The 15327-nt window shown below is 40.6% G+C and overlaps 2 protein-coding genes across 2 annotated transcripts; both read right to left on the bottom strand.

Moving 5' to 3' along the window:
* Positions 1–772: 772 nt before the first annotated feature.
* LOC113014318 (dynein heavy chain 6, axonemal-like) lies at positions 773–7246 on the bottom strand. Its single transcript, XM_026155749.1, is given in 13 exon segments — positions 773–794; positions 1239–1473; positions 1603–1770; positions 1978–2220; positions 2642–2782; positions 3409–3504; positions 3506–3523; positions 3525–3563; positions 3651–3882; positions 4298–4449; positions 4553–4600; positions 4747–4889; positions 7186–7246. Coding segments are annotated over 12 exon segments (1536 nt in total). The 3' UTR covers positions 773–794; positions 1239–1278.
* A 297-nt stretch (positions 7247–7543) lies between these two features.
* LOC113014444 (dynein heavy chain 6, axonemal-like) lies at positions 7544–9952 on the bottom strand. The gene is made up of 4 exons (XM_026155985.1): positions 9932–9952; positions 8751–8898; positions 8490–8638; positions 7544–7607 (listed from the first exon to the last, which is right to left on the bottom strand). Exons 1-4 carry the CDS (start codon positions 9941–9943, stop codon positions 7575–7577), a joined length of 342 nt encoding a protein of 113 aa, XP_026011770.1. The 5' UTR covers positions 9944–9952; the 3' UTR covers positions 7544–7574.
* Positions 9953–15327: the final 5375 nt, after the last annotated feature.

Raw genomic sequence — 15327 nt, 5'->3', positions numbered from 1 at the left:
CGGTGAGGTCTCGCAGCAAGCTATCAAATACGGCCATTTCTGGGCTTTTAAAAAAACGCTATGCGTCACCAGGTGTTTCATCAGATTCTTGGTGTTACCTCCTTTGACAGTATCACAGTATCAGCTTAAAGCACTTGTTGCTGCTGAGTTTGCATCTTTTGCTGTGAAGTACAGCCAGACTTTGACCGCTTCACCTTGGGACATTTTTAATCTGTAGCTCTGCTCTAGAAGAACATACGTACCTGGCCCCGCCTACTATCCTCGGAACGTAAAATGATTGGCTAGAATCCAAAGTGTATCACATCTCAGGAAAAAAAAAGCACCGAAATGTGCGCTGCTTTTCGGTCTGGTTACTACCGTTATGTCAGAACCGGTGCCATCATGGCACCGGGACACCGGTACCCATCCCTAGCTCTGACCCACATGCACATGGACTTGCACGCCCTTGATGCCTTTTCCACCTAATAAGAGCGACACAATAAGAAACTAGGCCAAGCAAAAACATACTGAAACATTTCAGAATTTCTGATAGGTTATACTATCTGAAAAACCACGTTTAGTCATAATGATACACTAAGAAGATGTTATTTTCACTGGCTCTGTTTGTACTTTGACATTTTTTAATCTGCCAAAATATCCAAACTGACCTTTTCAGGCATGAAATTAGGGTCATTGATGTATTTTTGTAGTTTCAGCAGGATCCTAGGTTTGATATTGTCCTTGTCATATTCTGTCAGACGCCTGAGTAAAGTTGGGATCGCCCAGTAATTTGCTTGGCACTTAGCCAGTCTGGTCTGTTAGAGAGAAGAAAGTTAGTGAGACACTGTTAACAAATAAGGACTAAAGAAATGTCACGGTTGCTCGATACATGTAGACCGTGACATTAGTTGAGCTTTTCAAAGTAATGAAAATTCTTTGGGCAGAACAGCAAGTTTCAAAATCCCAAAGAGGTATGATATTGTGAAGATTTCAATTCACGATCAACAATGCAGTAGATTAGTGAAATGGTGAAATCTGCAAGTCATCTCTGTTTAATGTTAAACGCAAAATACACAAGATTGAAAAAATAGTTCCCGTTGAAGTGAAGGAGTGATAAAGTTATTACATTATTGTGATTATAAAGAGTTGCACTTTTAGAAACCATCACCAGTGCAGGGTGGATACCTAATAAAAGTGTAAACATGTTAAGAAGCTATTTATTTATCTATTATTTTTTTAAGAAAATAGTGCACACTCACTTGCAATCAAGCAAGATGCAGACAGACTCCATGACAGTCATCACAGGGCTGGGGGTTTAGTGAACACCTTGATCTCAGAGATGTCAGCCCTGTTAAGAGATCTGAGGGCCTGGTTGGCACTCTCTAAAGCTGGCAGAGCCTGATCTAAGTCCCTCTGTGCATCATCTGCAATGGCCTGGGTTTCTTCAGCCTTAACTCGGGCCAGTGCCTCATCTTCTTCTACTACTTTATGTACCTGTGACAAGGAGAATTATTTTAGTTATGCTCATGAAGTAATGACAAAGAGTTACCATGATTTATAATTGAAATATAGGCAACATCCAGACAGGTTTTTTGAAAGTTTTGTGATAAAACACAGACAGACCTCATCAGCCTTCTCTTGATCTACAGCCAATTTCTCCATGAGGGCATCGACATCAGTAGATTTTTGTTTGAGGACTGGCTCCAGAGCGGAAAGGTCCACCTTCATTTTGTCTACAAGCTCATTGGTCTCCAGCAGCTTAGTGACACCATTCTTTACACGATCCCTGGCCTATACAGTAACACACGCATACATAATTATCATGTTTGATATTATTGACATAACTCATGATGCATTACAGTCACAGTAAAAATAAAACTGACTATGATACTCACCACCAGCTAATGTCTCTAGCTGCTATTTTTCCTACACAATATCAGGTAACGATTCATCATCAACAACATATGTGAAAAATCGCCCATAATTGTGTTGACATACCAGAACTAACTGCTGTCTCTTGTTGCCAAGCATGCTGAGGTAGAGGTTGATAAGCTCTAGATAGGAGGTAGGTGTGGTGTAGTACCGGCGTCTCAGCTCTAAGTAGAAGCGCTCAGCCATTTCAGTGACACTAACGTGTATCTCGACACACATCGCAGAGATGTTCTGCTTCAGCTTCTCATTGCCAAAGTCCACATTCTGGAAAAAGGCCTCAGAGACAGAGCGCAGCGCCTCCCGGGGCCACTGAGCACCAGAACGTACAGCGAAAGAGAGGAAAGTGACATAAAGTTAGCAGCGAGGACAACGATTTGTAGCTTTGACCTTTAGCTCCTGTCAACTGAACAGTTATTCAGCAGATGGACATAAAACATTTATTTAAAAATAGAATTGTAAAAAGATTTTTTTAAAGTAATAAGTTCAAAAGAAGCTTAAAAAATATAAACTACAACTTCCATGACGATGATGAAACTATTTTTTTTCTATAAAAAGGGACATGAATAGGATTACCTTAAAGCTATAGATTATGAAAAAGAATTCAATCTAAAGGGACGGTGGTGTAAATTAAAAAAAAGGGTTATTTTAGAAATATTTTACGTGAACAAGAGTGATTCCATCGACAAGGGTAGTGACGTATATACTGAGTGATTCATATATATCAGTATACCTGCATAAACCAGTCAATAGTGCAGCAGTGAACCAGTGAAGGAAACATGCGACATCGGGACCTGAAAGCATCGCCCACAGGGCTCATACACAGCACAATGTGTCGTTTTTCTTGAACACGGGAGATGAAAAACTGGAACACCTGAACGCACCATGACAGACATGTAAAAAAGACACACACACATAGAAGATCACAACAGGCAAACAGCATCAGCTCTCATGTGTTCTTTCCTTTTGCCTGGGACACTGATTTTAACTGTCTGCTTTCATACAGTCTGTGGAAATTTTAGCCCATAGTGGGAATCTCAGATGCTTTGCTAGGTGTTTATTATCTTCTTTAAACAACTCAAAGGTCAGGCTTCATCATCCTTCTCTCATATTAGAAATTAATGTTTAATTTCATTTTTTTTTATCTTGTTGAAGATCTATGTACTGTCGCTGAAAACACTAAGTGATTATATCTGGTAGTTAAAGAATGATTTCCTACATTTAAGAAAAGCCACAACACTTTTCAGGATATGAACATTCGTGACTCCACGTTCGTCCCACATTCTAATTTGTTAAACACTTTGGGTCGTATCCAAAACAAAGTTCTGTGTCGAGATTGTATTTTTCATTTTTGCTAACTGTAACTTTATCCTAACTTTCACAGAAAATTTTAATTCATTTATTTCTGACAAATAATGCAGATATGCTGTATTTAAAAGTTACTGCTTAAATGACACATGTTTTATAAACCTTATGTATTTACATAAGTACCGTACATACCTCATCCCTGCTCTCTTCACTGATTCCAGCCTCTCTGGCTTTAGGGCGGGTAGCAGCAAGCACTTGTTCTAGCTCGTCTTTTTCAAAGAGGTTAGGCCACCTCACCAGAGTTTAAGCATGTTGTTTAAATCCTCCAAAAAATCTTCTACTACAATCTACAACAGATTTAATAGTTAAACACAGTAAGTACACAGAAACTTAAATACTGTAAGTATTTTTGTGGCTCAATCTTTTTGCAATACCTGAGTATCTGTAAAGAGGAGCACCATATCTTTGCCCTCCACACCAGCCATCTTGTAGAGCCTCCTCAAGTCTTCATGGAAGCTGTCATAGTTATACCCTCCGCTCAACTCAATCTCAAAGCAGCGGCACCCACACATGTGGGCTGCCAAGCGAGTGAGTGACTGCTTGCCTGTACCTCCCACCCCGACTAACAAGGCATTGCCTCGCTCCTGGCGAATTATACGAGCAATCCTAAAAAAATAATAAGATTATTTCGTTCCATATGGCACATGCATCGTGTCATTTAGAAAATGTACTGCTAGCTATAATCAGATCAAATCACTTGATATGACACTACCTTTAAAAAAAAAAAAAATCGGAAGATGTGCAGTTAAATTTTATTACTGACGTTAAAATAAGAAAGAGTGCCTGCATTTTACTTATGTGGAAGGTATGTCTGCTAATTAGACATGCAAGTAATTATTATTATGGATAAATGATCCTTACAGTCCATATCACAGGCATTGCATGTTCTATTTTAAAACCAATAAAACACAATCACTCGTATTGCTACTGCCCTTTGGGTGACTCAGTTTGTCCCAACTACAGCTAAAATAAATCAACTACCTGTTAAGAAACTACACAAAAACAAGTTAAATTCACTCACCTGGAGACATGTTCAATGGCATCCTGGAAGAAAACCAGCTTGATCTCCTTGGAGAAGGTCATGTTGTAATCATCAAGATAGTCCTGAAGTACAGTCTGGATCTTATTCATGTCTGTCAGGTCTTCATACAGGCGATCTTTTTCTGCATGCATCTATGTGGATGATGGTGGACACAGAACAAAACTGCAAATCAGTAAATAATGTGCAGTATTTTTGTGTCGACCTGTAAATAAGTTGCTTGGAGGAAAACCTGACCTTGATGAAGTCCCCAAATATTATGGGATGAGACACAAAATGTGAAGACTAAGTGGATGTCAAAATATCGCCCTGGCAAAAAGAGAGGTCTATCTTAAACCCATAAAGCCAAAATATAGATTTTGAGCTGATAACAATTAACTGAGCATTCAGAAAATAAAGTCTGAGGCTGGACTGTGAGAGTTCTTACTGGCCATCTCACAGATGATGGTGTTGAAGTAGGTCTTATCTTGGGTGTTGATGAGTCGGTCATGAAATACGCGCTGGCATTCATGGCAGAAAAGGCGGAAGATCTGGGTCTTGTCTCTTACTTGACTTGGCTCACACTGCAGTATGCCTGGTAAGCAACAGAGAGAATCTATATACTCACAACAAGCTTGAAAATCAACATTTGGTAAGACTATCTTTATTCTTCAACACAGTCTGAACATTTAGGTAAGCTTCTTGCAGTAGTCTTCAGGATTAGTTCTTCAGGTTTGTATTCAAAGCTCTTATTTATAGCTTGACTTCCTCTTGTTCCATTCCCTGTATAGATGATCCCACACTACTTCAATAATGTCAAGGTACAAACTCTGAGGAACCCAGTTCTTGTGTAATTTAGCAAACCTTAACCATTTCTCCCTCTCTTAAAACGGGATTCTTTTTGAGACCCACCCTTCCAACGAGACCACTTCTGATAAAAACTGAAATGCATCTCTCAGGTCCTGTGTCGGGACTTTCCTGCTTATTTTTTCTATTTCTTAGGGACATTTAGATACTATATCTGAAGTAGGTTGTTCTTTTGTGCTCTACTTCTCCTGTTTCCCCAGATTATTTAAGGGCACACCATCCTGAGATAGGTCAAATTCAGTTAATAATCTGCGACTCACCTTGTCATTGTAAAAGAAAATTTTATGATGGTCAAGTTGTGTTATTTTTGGCATTTCTCATAGATTCAAGAGATGGCAACAAAGTTTTTGCAACAGGCTGCTAGTAACAAAGTGCCCGAAGATACAATCTGAAATTGGTTCTTTGTGAAGTTTGTTATGTGTAGACTTGTGCTGGTTCAGCTCTCGAGTTAGGGGCGTTTTTCCTGCTTGAATGGTTCACAGGTCAGTGTTAAGCCACTTAACAAACCAAGAAAATAATTCTTCTGAAAATAGTCAGATACAAGGACTGGATTGCCAATGACTGAAAAAGCAGCCAAAGACCAAAGGAATACTCACCCTGGACACACTTGGAGAGGTCCCGGAGATTAAAAACATAGTGGGACTTCCTGGGGTGGGCAGCAGATCCACACTTAAACAGTTATAAATCTCCACAGCTGCATGCACAATCTGTCCGGCACAGTCCTTCACTGCCCGGGAAAACTCAGAGGAAACCATTCAGTATAGCCTGGAAGGAGGTTGGGTATGAAAAGTGGTTGTAACACAAATGAGAGGGCATGAAGAGGGGTATACTGAAAATTACATATACTGGCGGAGCAGGAAATGGAAAAATTAAAACATTTAAAGTAAGTGCAACATCTCATAGAGAGAAGTTCATGGATATAACACATACAGACTGCTCAATAGAAATTCTTAATCTATCAAGATTAACTTAAACTAATAATAAATAAGCACGGACATGATATCTTTTGAACTGTAAACACTACTCCCTAAAATGTAATTCTGTACATACGTGTGTGTGTGTGTCAGTATTTTGGAGGACTCCTGACTTTGAAGATCTGTTTGAGGCTGGTGTCCGAGGGTGTTGGCAGGCACAACATGCTGAAGTGGCGAATAAGTCTGGGGGGTCACAGGATTTCGCCCCCCTCCTGGAGGAGCACATGAGATGAGATGAGATAGCCTTTATTTGTCAGTTGCAGGTCTTTTGCCCACAACCGAGATGACAGACCTTGCCGACCGTACATACAACACAAACATCACATTGGGGAGACAGGTCAGGCCAGGTAGCGAGGAAAAAAACATTGAAATGTGCAACACAGAAGGATAATACAGGAATGCACAGATATCAACACACCACAGCACAATAAACACAGACAGCAACATGGGAAAGAGTTCCAGTGTGCACATCTGATCTGGGACCGCTGCAATCTTTCGACTGCGCCTCCAGCTGACCTGATGTCCACATCAGAGGGGAGGTAAGCGTTGGAGGTGGCGTTGGATCCGGGGTAGGGAGGGTGATGCGTCGGTGAGTGCTTATCAGTATCAGTATATGCATGTGTGTGCGTGTCCATAGTTCAGCTGAGACAGTGTCCTTCGCCCTGCCAGGCTAAGTAAACAGTCTTCCAGCCAACCCAGGTGGCCTTGCAGGGAATGGGAAGGAACAGACTCAACACAGTCGTTATCAGGGAGTTGTTGTTCGGCTCCAGCCTTGAGCTGGCGCCGAAGGGGTAGCCGGGTTATGATGGTAATTGAGAATTTCAAGCTGTTTTTAACACTCCGACACTGGTCTCTCAGTCTCCCGTTAATAGCTGCGAGCTTCTCCGTGATGTTATTAGCCGTCGATTCTGTGGACTTGTCACTCTTTTTGCTCACATAGCAGATTCTGAGACCTCACGACCGCAGCCAACTGATCCGAGGTGTAATCCAGCTCCGCCGAGAGATGTTGTTCTGAGTTGATTCTTTCCTGATGTAATCCAACATACATACGCTCAAAGGTGTTATTCTGAGCATTCACTGCAGCCGTAAGCGCCTCCAAGCTCTTAACCATGCTGCCTTCAGTGAGCCCTTTATGAGAAGTCGCACCTGTCGTTCCAATCCCAGCGGGCAGCCTTGTGGGCGTTTGAACAGCCGGTTCCGCTCTCTTAATTCTCCGATAAGCCAGGGCCAAGCCAGCTCCGATCAGCAAGAACCCTGTTATCATGGTTCCAAATAGGTCGATATCTTCAGCGTCCTCGATCGACAGTCCCGCCAGGCACACGATCCTCTGCCACCCGTCCATCGTGTATCCGGCAGGGAAAGTCCCTCCAGGGCACTCGGGTTCTCCCGAGCCCAGACTTCTCGTTAAAGGGTGTCAATAGCATTCAGAGACCAGTTGATCAAATCCATAATGCTGCTGTAATGGTCATTTCCTGAGAAGAAAAAGAAAGAATAAAGGGACTACTAAACAGCTGATAAAACGCTAGTATGTTACTTTTTCCTGACATGTCACCATTGACAATAAAATGTTCCATTTAAGATGAGGGGTTCCTTGTGTGGGGCATTTAAAGACAGTACAGAAATGTTCTAAAATCAGTTGTGCCTGTGTGTATATGTGTGTTTGTATAGCACAAGTTAAGGTAGTAAACATTCTATGGATGATGCACTGACCACAGACCACTTTTAATTTCGTTGTACCTGCGACAATGACAATAAAGACATTCTGATTCCCATTTTATAAATGGCAAGAAAAAAAGCTAACAAATAGCCCACAAGATTAAAAACAGCAAACAGAACAAATGAGGTTTTTAACCATGCTCAAAAACTGAACACGGGGAAAACATCCATAGTAGCCGAGTCTAGAACGATTTTGTCTTTACTTGTAGGCAATCTTTATGGGAACTAGAATGTACATGTTAACTTGTTATTTTCTCTTATATCGCGAGAGTACTGTTGCCTGCGAAGAGTTGTTGTTGGTGTAGAGAAAAATGGCGTAACGAATAAAGCGCTTGGAATGAGACTACGACGCCGTGTCTTTTGAGTTAACAGTACAGACACTAAAAATAAAAGGTTAAGACTTATGAGCAATTAACTTATAGCTAGTCTAGAACAGCCGTGCTAGTAGAACTGTCCTACCCTTGTTTTAGATACGTGCTTGTACTTATAGGAAACATGCCCCATAATCTTTCTAAAATCTGAAAATGCTCCTTCTTGTGGTTTTGTTTTTAAACTGTTTGGAAAAGTCTAAAATAGATAACCTCAACTGCAACCAGAGTTAATGTCTCATTACAGTGTAGCTCATCTTATTTGCATACCTGGATCTCCTTCCAGAAGAACTTCTTTCTGTCATAAAACCCAGAAAAGTCCTGGAACTGACGCAGGAGTTCTATAGGAGGCTGAGATCCAGAACTGTCCAGCTTAGGCATATTCAAGTCATCCACAAAGACCACCAACTTCTTGTTTCCTGGAGAGAAAAATAATAAATATTCAAGAAGAAAAAAGTAAACGTGTAAGCACTATTGGATGAATGGCCAGGCAGTAGATGTGTAGGTGAATAGTGGAAGCAACTCTTTTACCTAAGATGTTCTTTCTCTTTTTCTCCAGTTTGGACTCAATGACCTCCTGTGTACGGGCAGAGGAGGTCTGAGCAGAGAAGTTGATGAAGACAGGAAGATATCCTGCACTTTCCTGGATCCTGTTAAGCAGGCCCCGGGCCACCACAGTCTGCAAGAACACGTTCATCTATTACTTTTCACATATAAATTTTGATATCTGCATTCCTTTCTAAATTGCAACACCAAAATATTACCTTTGCTTCAGCACCATGGATATTTTGGATATGAAACCTAAACTAAGCACTGCTGCAGACTCGTGCCATTTCCTCTCTAAAACTCCTCAGCATTTTATTAATACGTCACCATCATCAGGGCTCTAGACTAACTTTTTGCCATGGGCGTGCCGGTACGCCTAACTTTTTAAAGTTGGGCGTACCAGCACAAAAGTTAGGCGCACACAAATTTTATAATAATTAATATAATGTGTTTTTCTGGATACACTGTGGTTTTTCAGCATTCAAAGATTGATGACACCGTGTCAGAGCTGGCTATGAATTTCAGAAGCATCAGGCCTTAACAGAAAAGTTAGCAATAGTTCTTTTCCTGTTACAGCTACATCCACTTCTGTCGTGCCTAGGCTGCTCACTAGGGCTGGGTATCATCACTGATTTCTATAATCCATTCGATTCCGGTTTTCAAAGTCCCGATTCGATTCAACTTAGCCTCAGACAGTCAGAAATATTATAATTTAGGGCTGCTCAATTAATCGAATTTTAATCACGATTACGATCTGGGCTTTCAACGATCATTAAAAATGACTGAGCCGATTATTAGCCCCTCCCTCATTTATCCGCGACACCTTAAAGGCCGGTCCGTGAAAATATTGTCGGGCATAAACCGTCCGTGGCGCAAAAAAGGTTGGAGACCGCTGATTAAGAGGACCCGAGGGAAGCTCGGAAAACTAAGCAGAAGTTATTTGGAGAGTGACTGCCGTTGGTTGAAAAGAGTTAAAAAAAAAAAAAACTTCAGTGGTGTTGCACACTATTTTATATTATTTTTTAAAGTCATTGTTAACCCTTTAAAGCCGGTCAGAGCAGCACGCTCCGTGTTGTGTAACTATTTTTAAATCCCTGTAGAACCTGAACCGTGTAAGCTAGCGCAATAATTTGTTTTGCATATGAAACCAGAGGAGTTGTACTTACATCTGATGCCATCAGCTTGTCCTCGGTCACGGTTTCCTTCCACATAAAGCTTTGCAAAAACAGCATAAAAAGCACTTGCAGGAACAAAAACATAATATTCCAGAAACACGCTTTGCCGATCTGATCAGCTGTTCGTAACACTTCCCACAGTGAAACAGACGTCAGCGCGAACTATCGCATGTCCGCCATTTCCTGGCCGATACCGGAAGTGACGTCATTTTCGCGGAAATTGTAGTTTTTTACTTGTAGGCCTTAAAAGCCTATACTGGTCATGTTTGACTTTTCTGAATAGTTTCTGGGATGCTTAGAACTCGAATTGCACTGCTGGAAATAGTTTATTTTGATGCACCTGCTGTTTTCTTTGCAAATTTGCATCATAGGATTGTTTTTTCGTTTTTCCTGCAGTATATAAAAATTGGTGTATCTCCAAAATAAAACTATGAAGACACTCAAAATAAATTTCCTGTGGTGGGAAACTATTTTTTGCAACTTTTTTGTATTTAAAGTTTTGAGGGATAAGCCTCTTAAATTTCTCCAAGTAAATTTTTTTGTAGTTTATTGCACTTTTTTGCAATTAATGTAGTTACTATGGACTTAATGGAGACATATTATTAAAATATGGGCTATAAAAGTTGTATAGCAACTTGAAATGCTCCCACAAATGGCACTACAACATGTAAAAAAACAATATAAGCTCTGGCGGACTTGGTTCTATGGTAGGACTTAAAGAGTTAAATAAATATCGTCAAATAATCGAGATCCCAATTTCAGTGAAAATAATCGTGATTATCATTTTTGCCATAATGCTCCATCTATAGAGAGAGAGAGAGAGAGAGAGAGAGATTTATTAGGGGTGCAACGATACACAAAATTCACGGTTCGGTTCGATACTTTGGTGTCACGGTTCGATATTTTTTCGATACAAAAAATGTTCATGCCTTTTTAAATTTGTCATTTATTAAAATTATAAATATATATTTTAACTCAAAAGTACAGTTTTTAAATTTAACCCTAACCCTTGTGCGTGTTTTTTATTTTGACAGCGAATGCGCACCTGCGGACCACTTATGTGCAGCCCTGGTTATTTAGCTCATCATTTTGCAGCCACAGAAATTCTTTTGTCCATGAAACCATAAAGCTGCACTTTCTTTTTGCCTTATAGTCTGATTTGTCATAACTTCTCCGTTTTGTGGTAAGCTTTTCTTTGGCTGTCACTTCTTCACCCTGACCTGTCTTATTTGGCTCAGCAGAACTAAAATATATATCTGTCTGTGAAGGTTCTCAGTCATCCAGGTCATCGTAGTCAAATATATATCCTGCTGCTTTTACACACGGACTCACATAAGCTCAGCGATTCTCTGCGCGATCAACCTCTCACATGTTTAAGCTGCAGGAGATTTCACTTGTCATGTTTGCATAGTAAGCTAACGATTAATAAGACGATGTCAGAGGAATTGGTGCACAAATTATCATCACTCACAGATCAGTGCTGTCGCTCTCTATACACAGTTCACGCGATTGCAAAGTGAAAGCAAAAAAACAAGCGCAAATTCAAACGCGACTTCAATATGTCACATATTGACAGTGGCTCACCGATGCCAATGACATAATTACCCAGCTACATTTCTGAAAGAATGCAAAAGCATTGACATATATTTTTCCTACAATAGCCCGACGGGCAGGGCAGAGATAGATTTTGGTAGCCCGACTGAAAAAATCGCTAGCTCCGGGACGTCGGGCTAGCGATTTTGCGAGCCCTGTATCTGATTGAGGAATCACTCATCTTTGGAAAAGAGAGTTTATTACAGAGAAATGTCTCTTTCCAAAATAAAAGCTATACTATCCGCTTCTTCTGGGCTATATTCTCAGCAGCATAAGGAGAATCACGTGCTAACAGCTGTCTAAATGACTCGGCTAAAGTTAGTAGCATGCTTGTTGTTTTTGTCTTTGCACTAGGATGATGTCGGCGTAAATGTGCAGTCATATTCGTTGTGTTCCCACTAGTGCTTTCAGGTTAACCTCGTTGAAATGACCTTAACGCCACAACACGGCAAATCTCCGTTAACGAGCTACCGCCGATCGCCCCGTGCATGGGGCTAGACGGCCAACACGTTAACGAGCTAACTGCGCTAACACACTAGTTCACACCAATGTAATTGAGCATTGCATGGCACATCCAACATACTGTTTTACTTTAGTCCATGACTCGCTTACCTTCAGGGTCATACGTCACATGAAGACCAAAATAGTTCCAAACGCCAGATCTGAATGAGGGTGGGGGAGGTCCATGTTGCAAGGAGAGCTTAACTTCTGTCTCGCTAGCTTGCCCTGCGCTCTTCCTTCTGACTATGCTGTCTGTGTTGAGCGCTCAGTGGATCTGTTACGTTTTTAGGTTCTGATGGATAACTTATAATTTCAAGTTTAGGAGATAAGTTGCTTTAGCTAATGTTTTTGTGTTGACAAAATTAATAATTGTCCTTTTTCTCAACTCATATTTTATTGTTTTTGCAACGTATTTCCTAAAGTTTACACAAGGTATCAGTTTTAGTTTCGGCAACGTATTTCCTAAAGTTCACACATGGTATTAGTTTTAGTTTCGGCAACGTATTTCCTAAAGTTCACACATGGTATTAGTTTTAGTTTCGGCAACGTATTTCCTAAAGTTGACACAACATATTTTTTTTTGTTTTGCCAATCAATTTCCTAAAGTTTAGAGAAAGTATCTTTCATAGTTTTCATGAGGTGCTCCCTGTTGTACCAATGAATGTTTACACAGTTGATTTTCAAATACAACTGCACCACTGACAATGTTGACTTTTGAGATCAGCCATTTTTAACATACTGACAACATTCAGCCACAAATAAAGTCCTTCCAAAAACACAAAAAAAGTCAAATTTTTGTAACAAATGTTACTCATCCAATTTTAAAGGTGGTGTTGTCAGACAGAATATCAAACCTATCTTGATAGATAGTCACTAACAAACAGATTCAAAACATCAGATGGCAGGATGTGAACAACTTCTATCTGGTTTCCATACAGCAAACAACTTTCAAACAAATTTTTCCACCACTTGTCTTTTAATAGTAATGGTATCAACACTCCAATTTCCTGTGAAGTTCAGTATCGCGCCACATTTGTTATAAAACTAGTACAAATGTACCTAAAACCAGATTATAAAAATTGTTTAAAACAGCTCAAGTTAGAATAAAACCTTTCAACATCTTATAATAACATGTTAGACATGAAATCTGCAATCAGCCATGCAAGCTACATTAGGTAAAGTTAGAACAGAAGACATTGATTCAGAACTTTCTGCACCTTACCGTTTTCTTAAAGACAGAAATTAACTTTTTTCAGAGCAACTTGCCACGAAACCCCAAAAACTGTAAATCAAAACAAATTGCCATTCTGTTTTACACAAGTTGCATTTGAGTTGAACATGTTGTCAAATAGGTTAGACTTTGGTTAAGAGCTTGGTTTTGAAGCTTCTTATCCTCTGGGAACATGTACAGTGGGGCAAAAAAGTATTTAGTCAGCCACCGATTGTGCAAGTTCCCCCACCTAAAATGATGACAGAGGTCAGTAATTTGCACCAGAGGTACACTTCAACTGTGAGAGACAGAATGTGAAAAAAAAAGAAATCCATGAATCCACATGGTAGGATTTGTAAAGAATTTATTGGTAAATCAGGGTGGAAAATAAGTATTTGGTCAATAACAAAAATACAACTCAATACTTTGTAACATAACCTTTGTTGGCAATAACAGAGGTCAAATGTTTACTACAGGTCTTTACCAGGTTTGCACACACAGTAGCTGGTATTTTGGCCCATTCCTCCATGCAGATCTTCTCGAGAGCAGTGATGTTTTGGGGCTGTCGCCGAGCAACACGGACTTTCAACTCCCACCACAGATTTTCTATGGGGTTGAGGTCTGGAGACTGGCTAGGCCACTCCAGGACTTTCAAATGCTTCTTACGGAGCCACTCCTTTGTTGCCCGGGCGGTGTGTTTTGGATCATTGTCATGTTGGAAGACCCAGCCTCGTTTCATCTTCAAAGTTCTCACTGATGGAAGGAGGTTTTGGCTCAAAATCTCACGATACATGGCCCCATTCATTCTGTCCTTAACACGGATCAGTCGTCCTGTCCCCTTGGCAGAAAAACAGCCCCATAGCATGATGTTTCCACCCCCATGCTTCACAGTAGGTATGGTGTTCTTGGGATGCAACTCAGTATTCTTCTTCCTCCAAACACGACGAGTTGAGTTTATACCAAAAAGTTCTACTTTGGTTTCATCTGACCACATGACATTCTCCCAATCCTCTGCTGTATCATCCATGTGCTCTCTGGCAAACTTCAGACGGGCCTGGACATGCACTGGCTTCAGCAGCGGAACACGTCTGGCACTGCGGGATTTGATTCCCTGCCGTTGTAGTGTGTTACTGATGGTGACCTTTGTTACTTTGGTCCCAGCTCTCTGCAGGTCATTCACCAGGTCCCCCCGTGTGGTTCTGGGATCTTTGCTCACCGTTCTCATGATCATTTTGACCCCACGGGATGAGATCTTGCGTGGAGCCCCAGATCGAGGGAGATTATCAGTGGTCTTGTATGTCTTCCATTTTCTGATGATTGCTCCCACAGTTGATTTTTTCACACCAAGCTGCTTGCCTATTGTAGATTCACTCTTCCCAGTCTGGTGCAGGTCTACAATACTTTTCCTGGTGTCCTTCGAAAGCTCTTTGGTCTTGGCCATGGCGGAGTTTGGAGTCTGACTGTTTGAGGCTGTGGACAGGTGTCTTTTATACAGATGATGAGTTCAAACAGGTGCCATTCATACAGGTAACGAGTGGGGGACAGAAAAGCTTCTTACAGAAGACGTTACAGGTCTGTGAGAGCCAGAGATTTTCCTTGTTTGAGGTGACCAAATACTTATTTTCCACCCTGATTTACGAATAAATTCTTTACAAATCCTACCATGTGGATTCATGGATTTTTTTTTCACATTCTGTCTCTCACAGTTGAAGTGTACCTCTGGAGCAAATTACTGACCTCTGTCATCATCTTAAGTGGGGGAACTTGCACAATCGGTGGCTGACTAAATACTTTTTTGCCCCACTGTACATGACAAAGCACATTTTTTTGCAGAACATGCAAGCGGCCGTCGTTATTGTCGGACTAAGATGCTCTTAAATCTGGGAGTAATCTGGGTCCTAAACTCCATATTCTTCAGGTCAAACGAACACTGCAGCATCACTGAGAGTTAAAAACTGTCTAAATTCTTTCATCTTTAATAAAACGATCAGCATTGCTGCTTTACCAGGTGTAACTATGAAGTTTAACTTCCAGGCATCCATGAAAACAAAATTTATTACATTTAACGGAGTTAGAAGTTAGC

Source organism: Astatotilapia calliptera, chromosome 22 (genome assembly GCF_900246225.1).
Source record: "Astatotilapia calliptera chromosome 22, fAstCal1.2, whole genome shotgun sequence".
Classification (NCBI taxonomy): domain Eukaryota; kingdom Metazoa; phylum Chordata; class Actinopteri; order Cichliformes; family Cichlidae; genus Astatotilapia; species Astatotilapia calliptera.
Note: the sequence above shows the minus strand (reverse complement) of the source record. Positions and strands in the feature narration are given on the sequence as shown.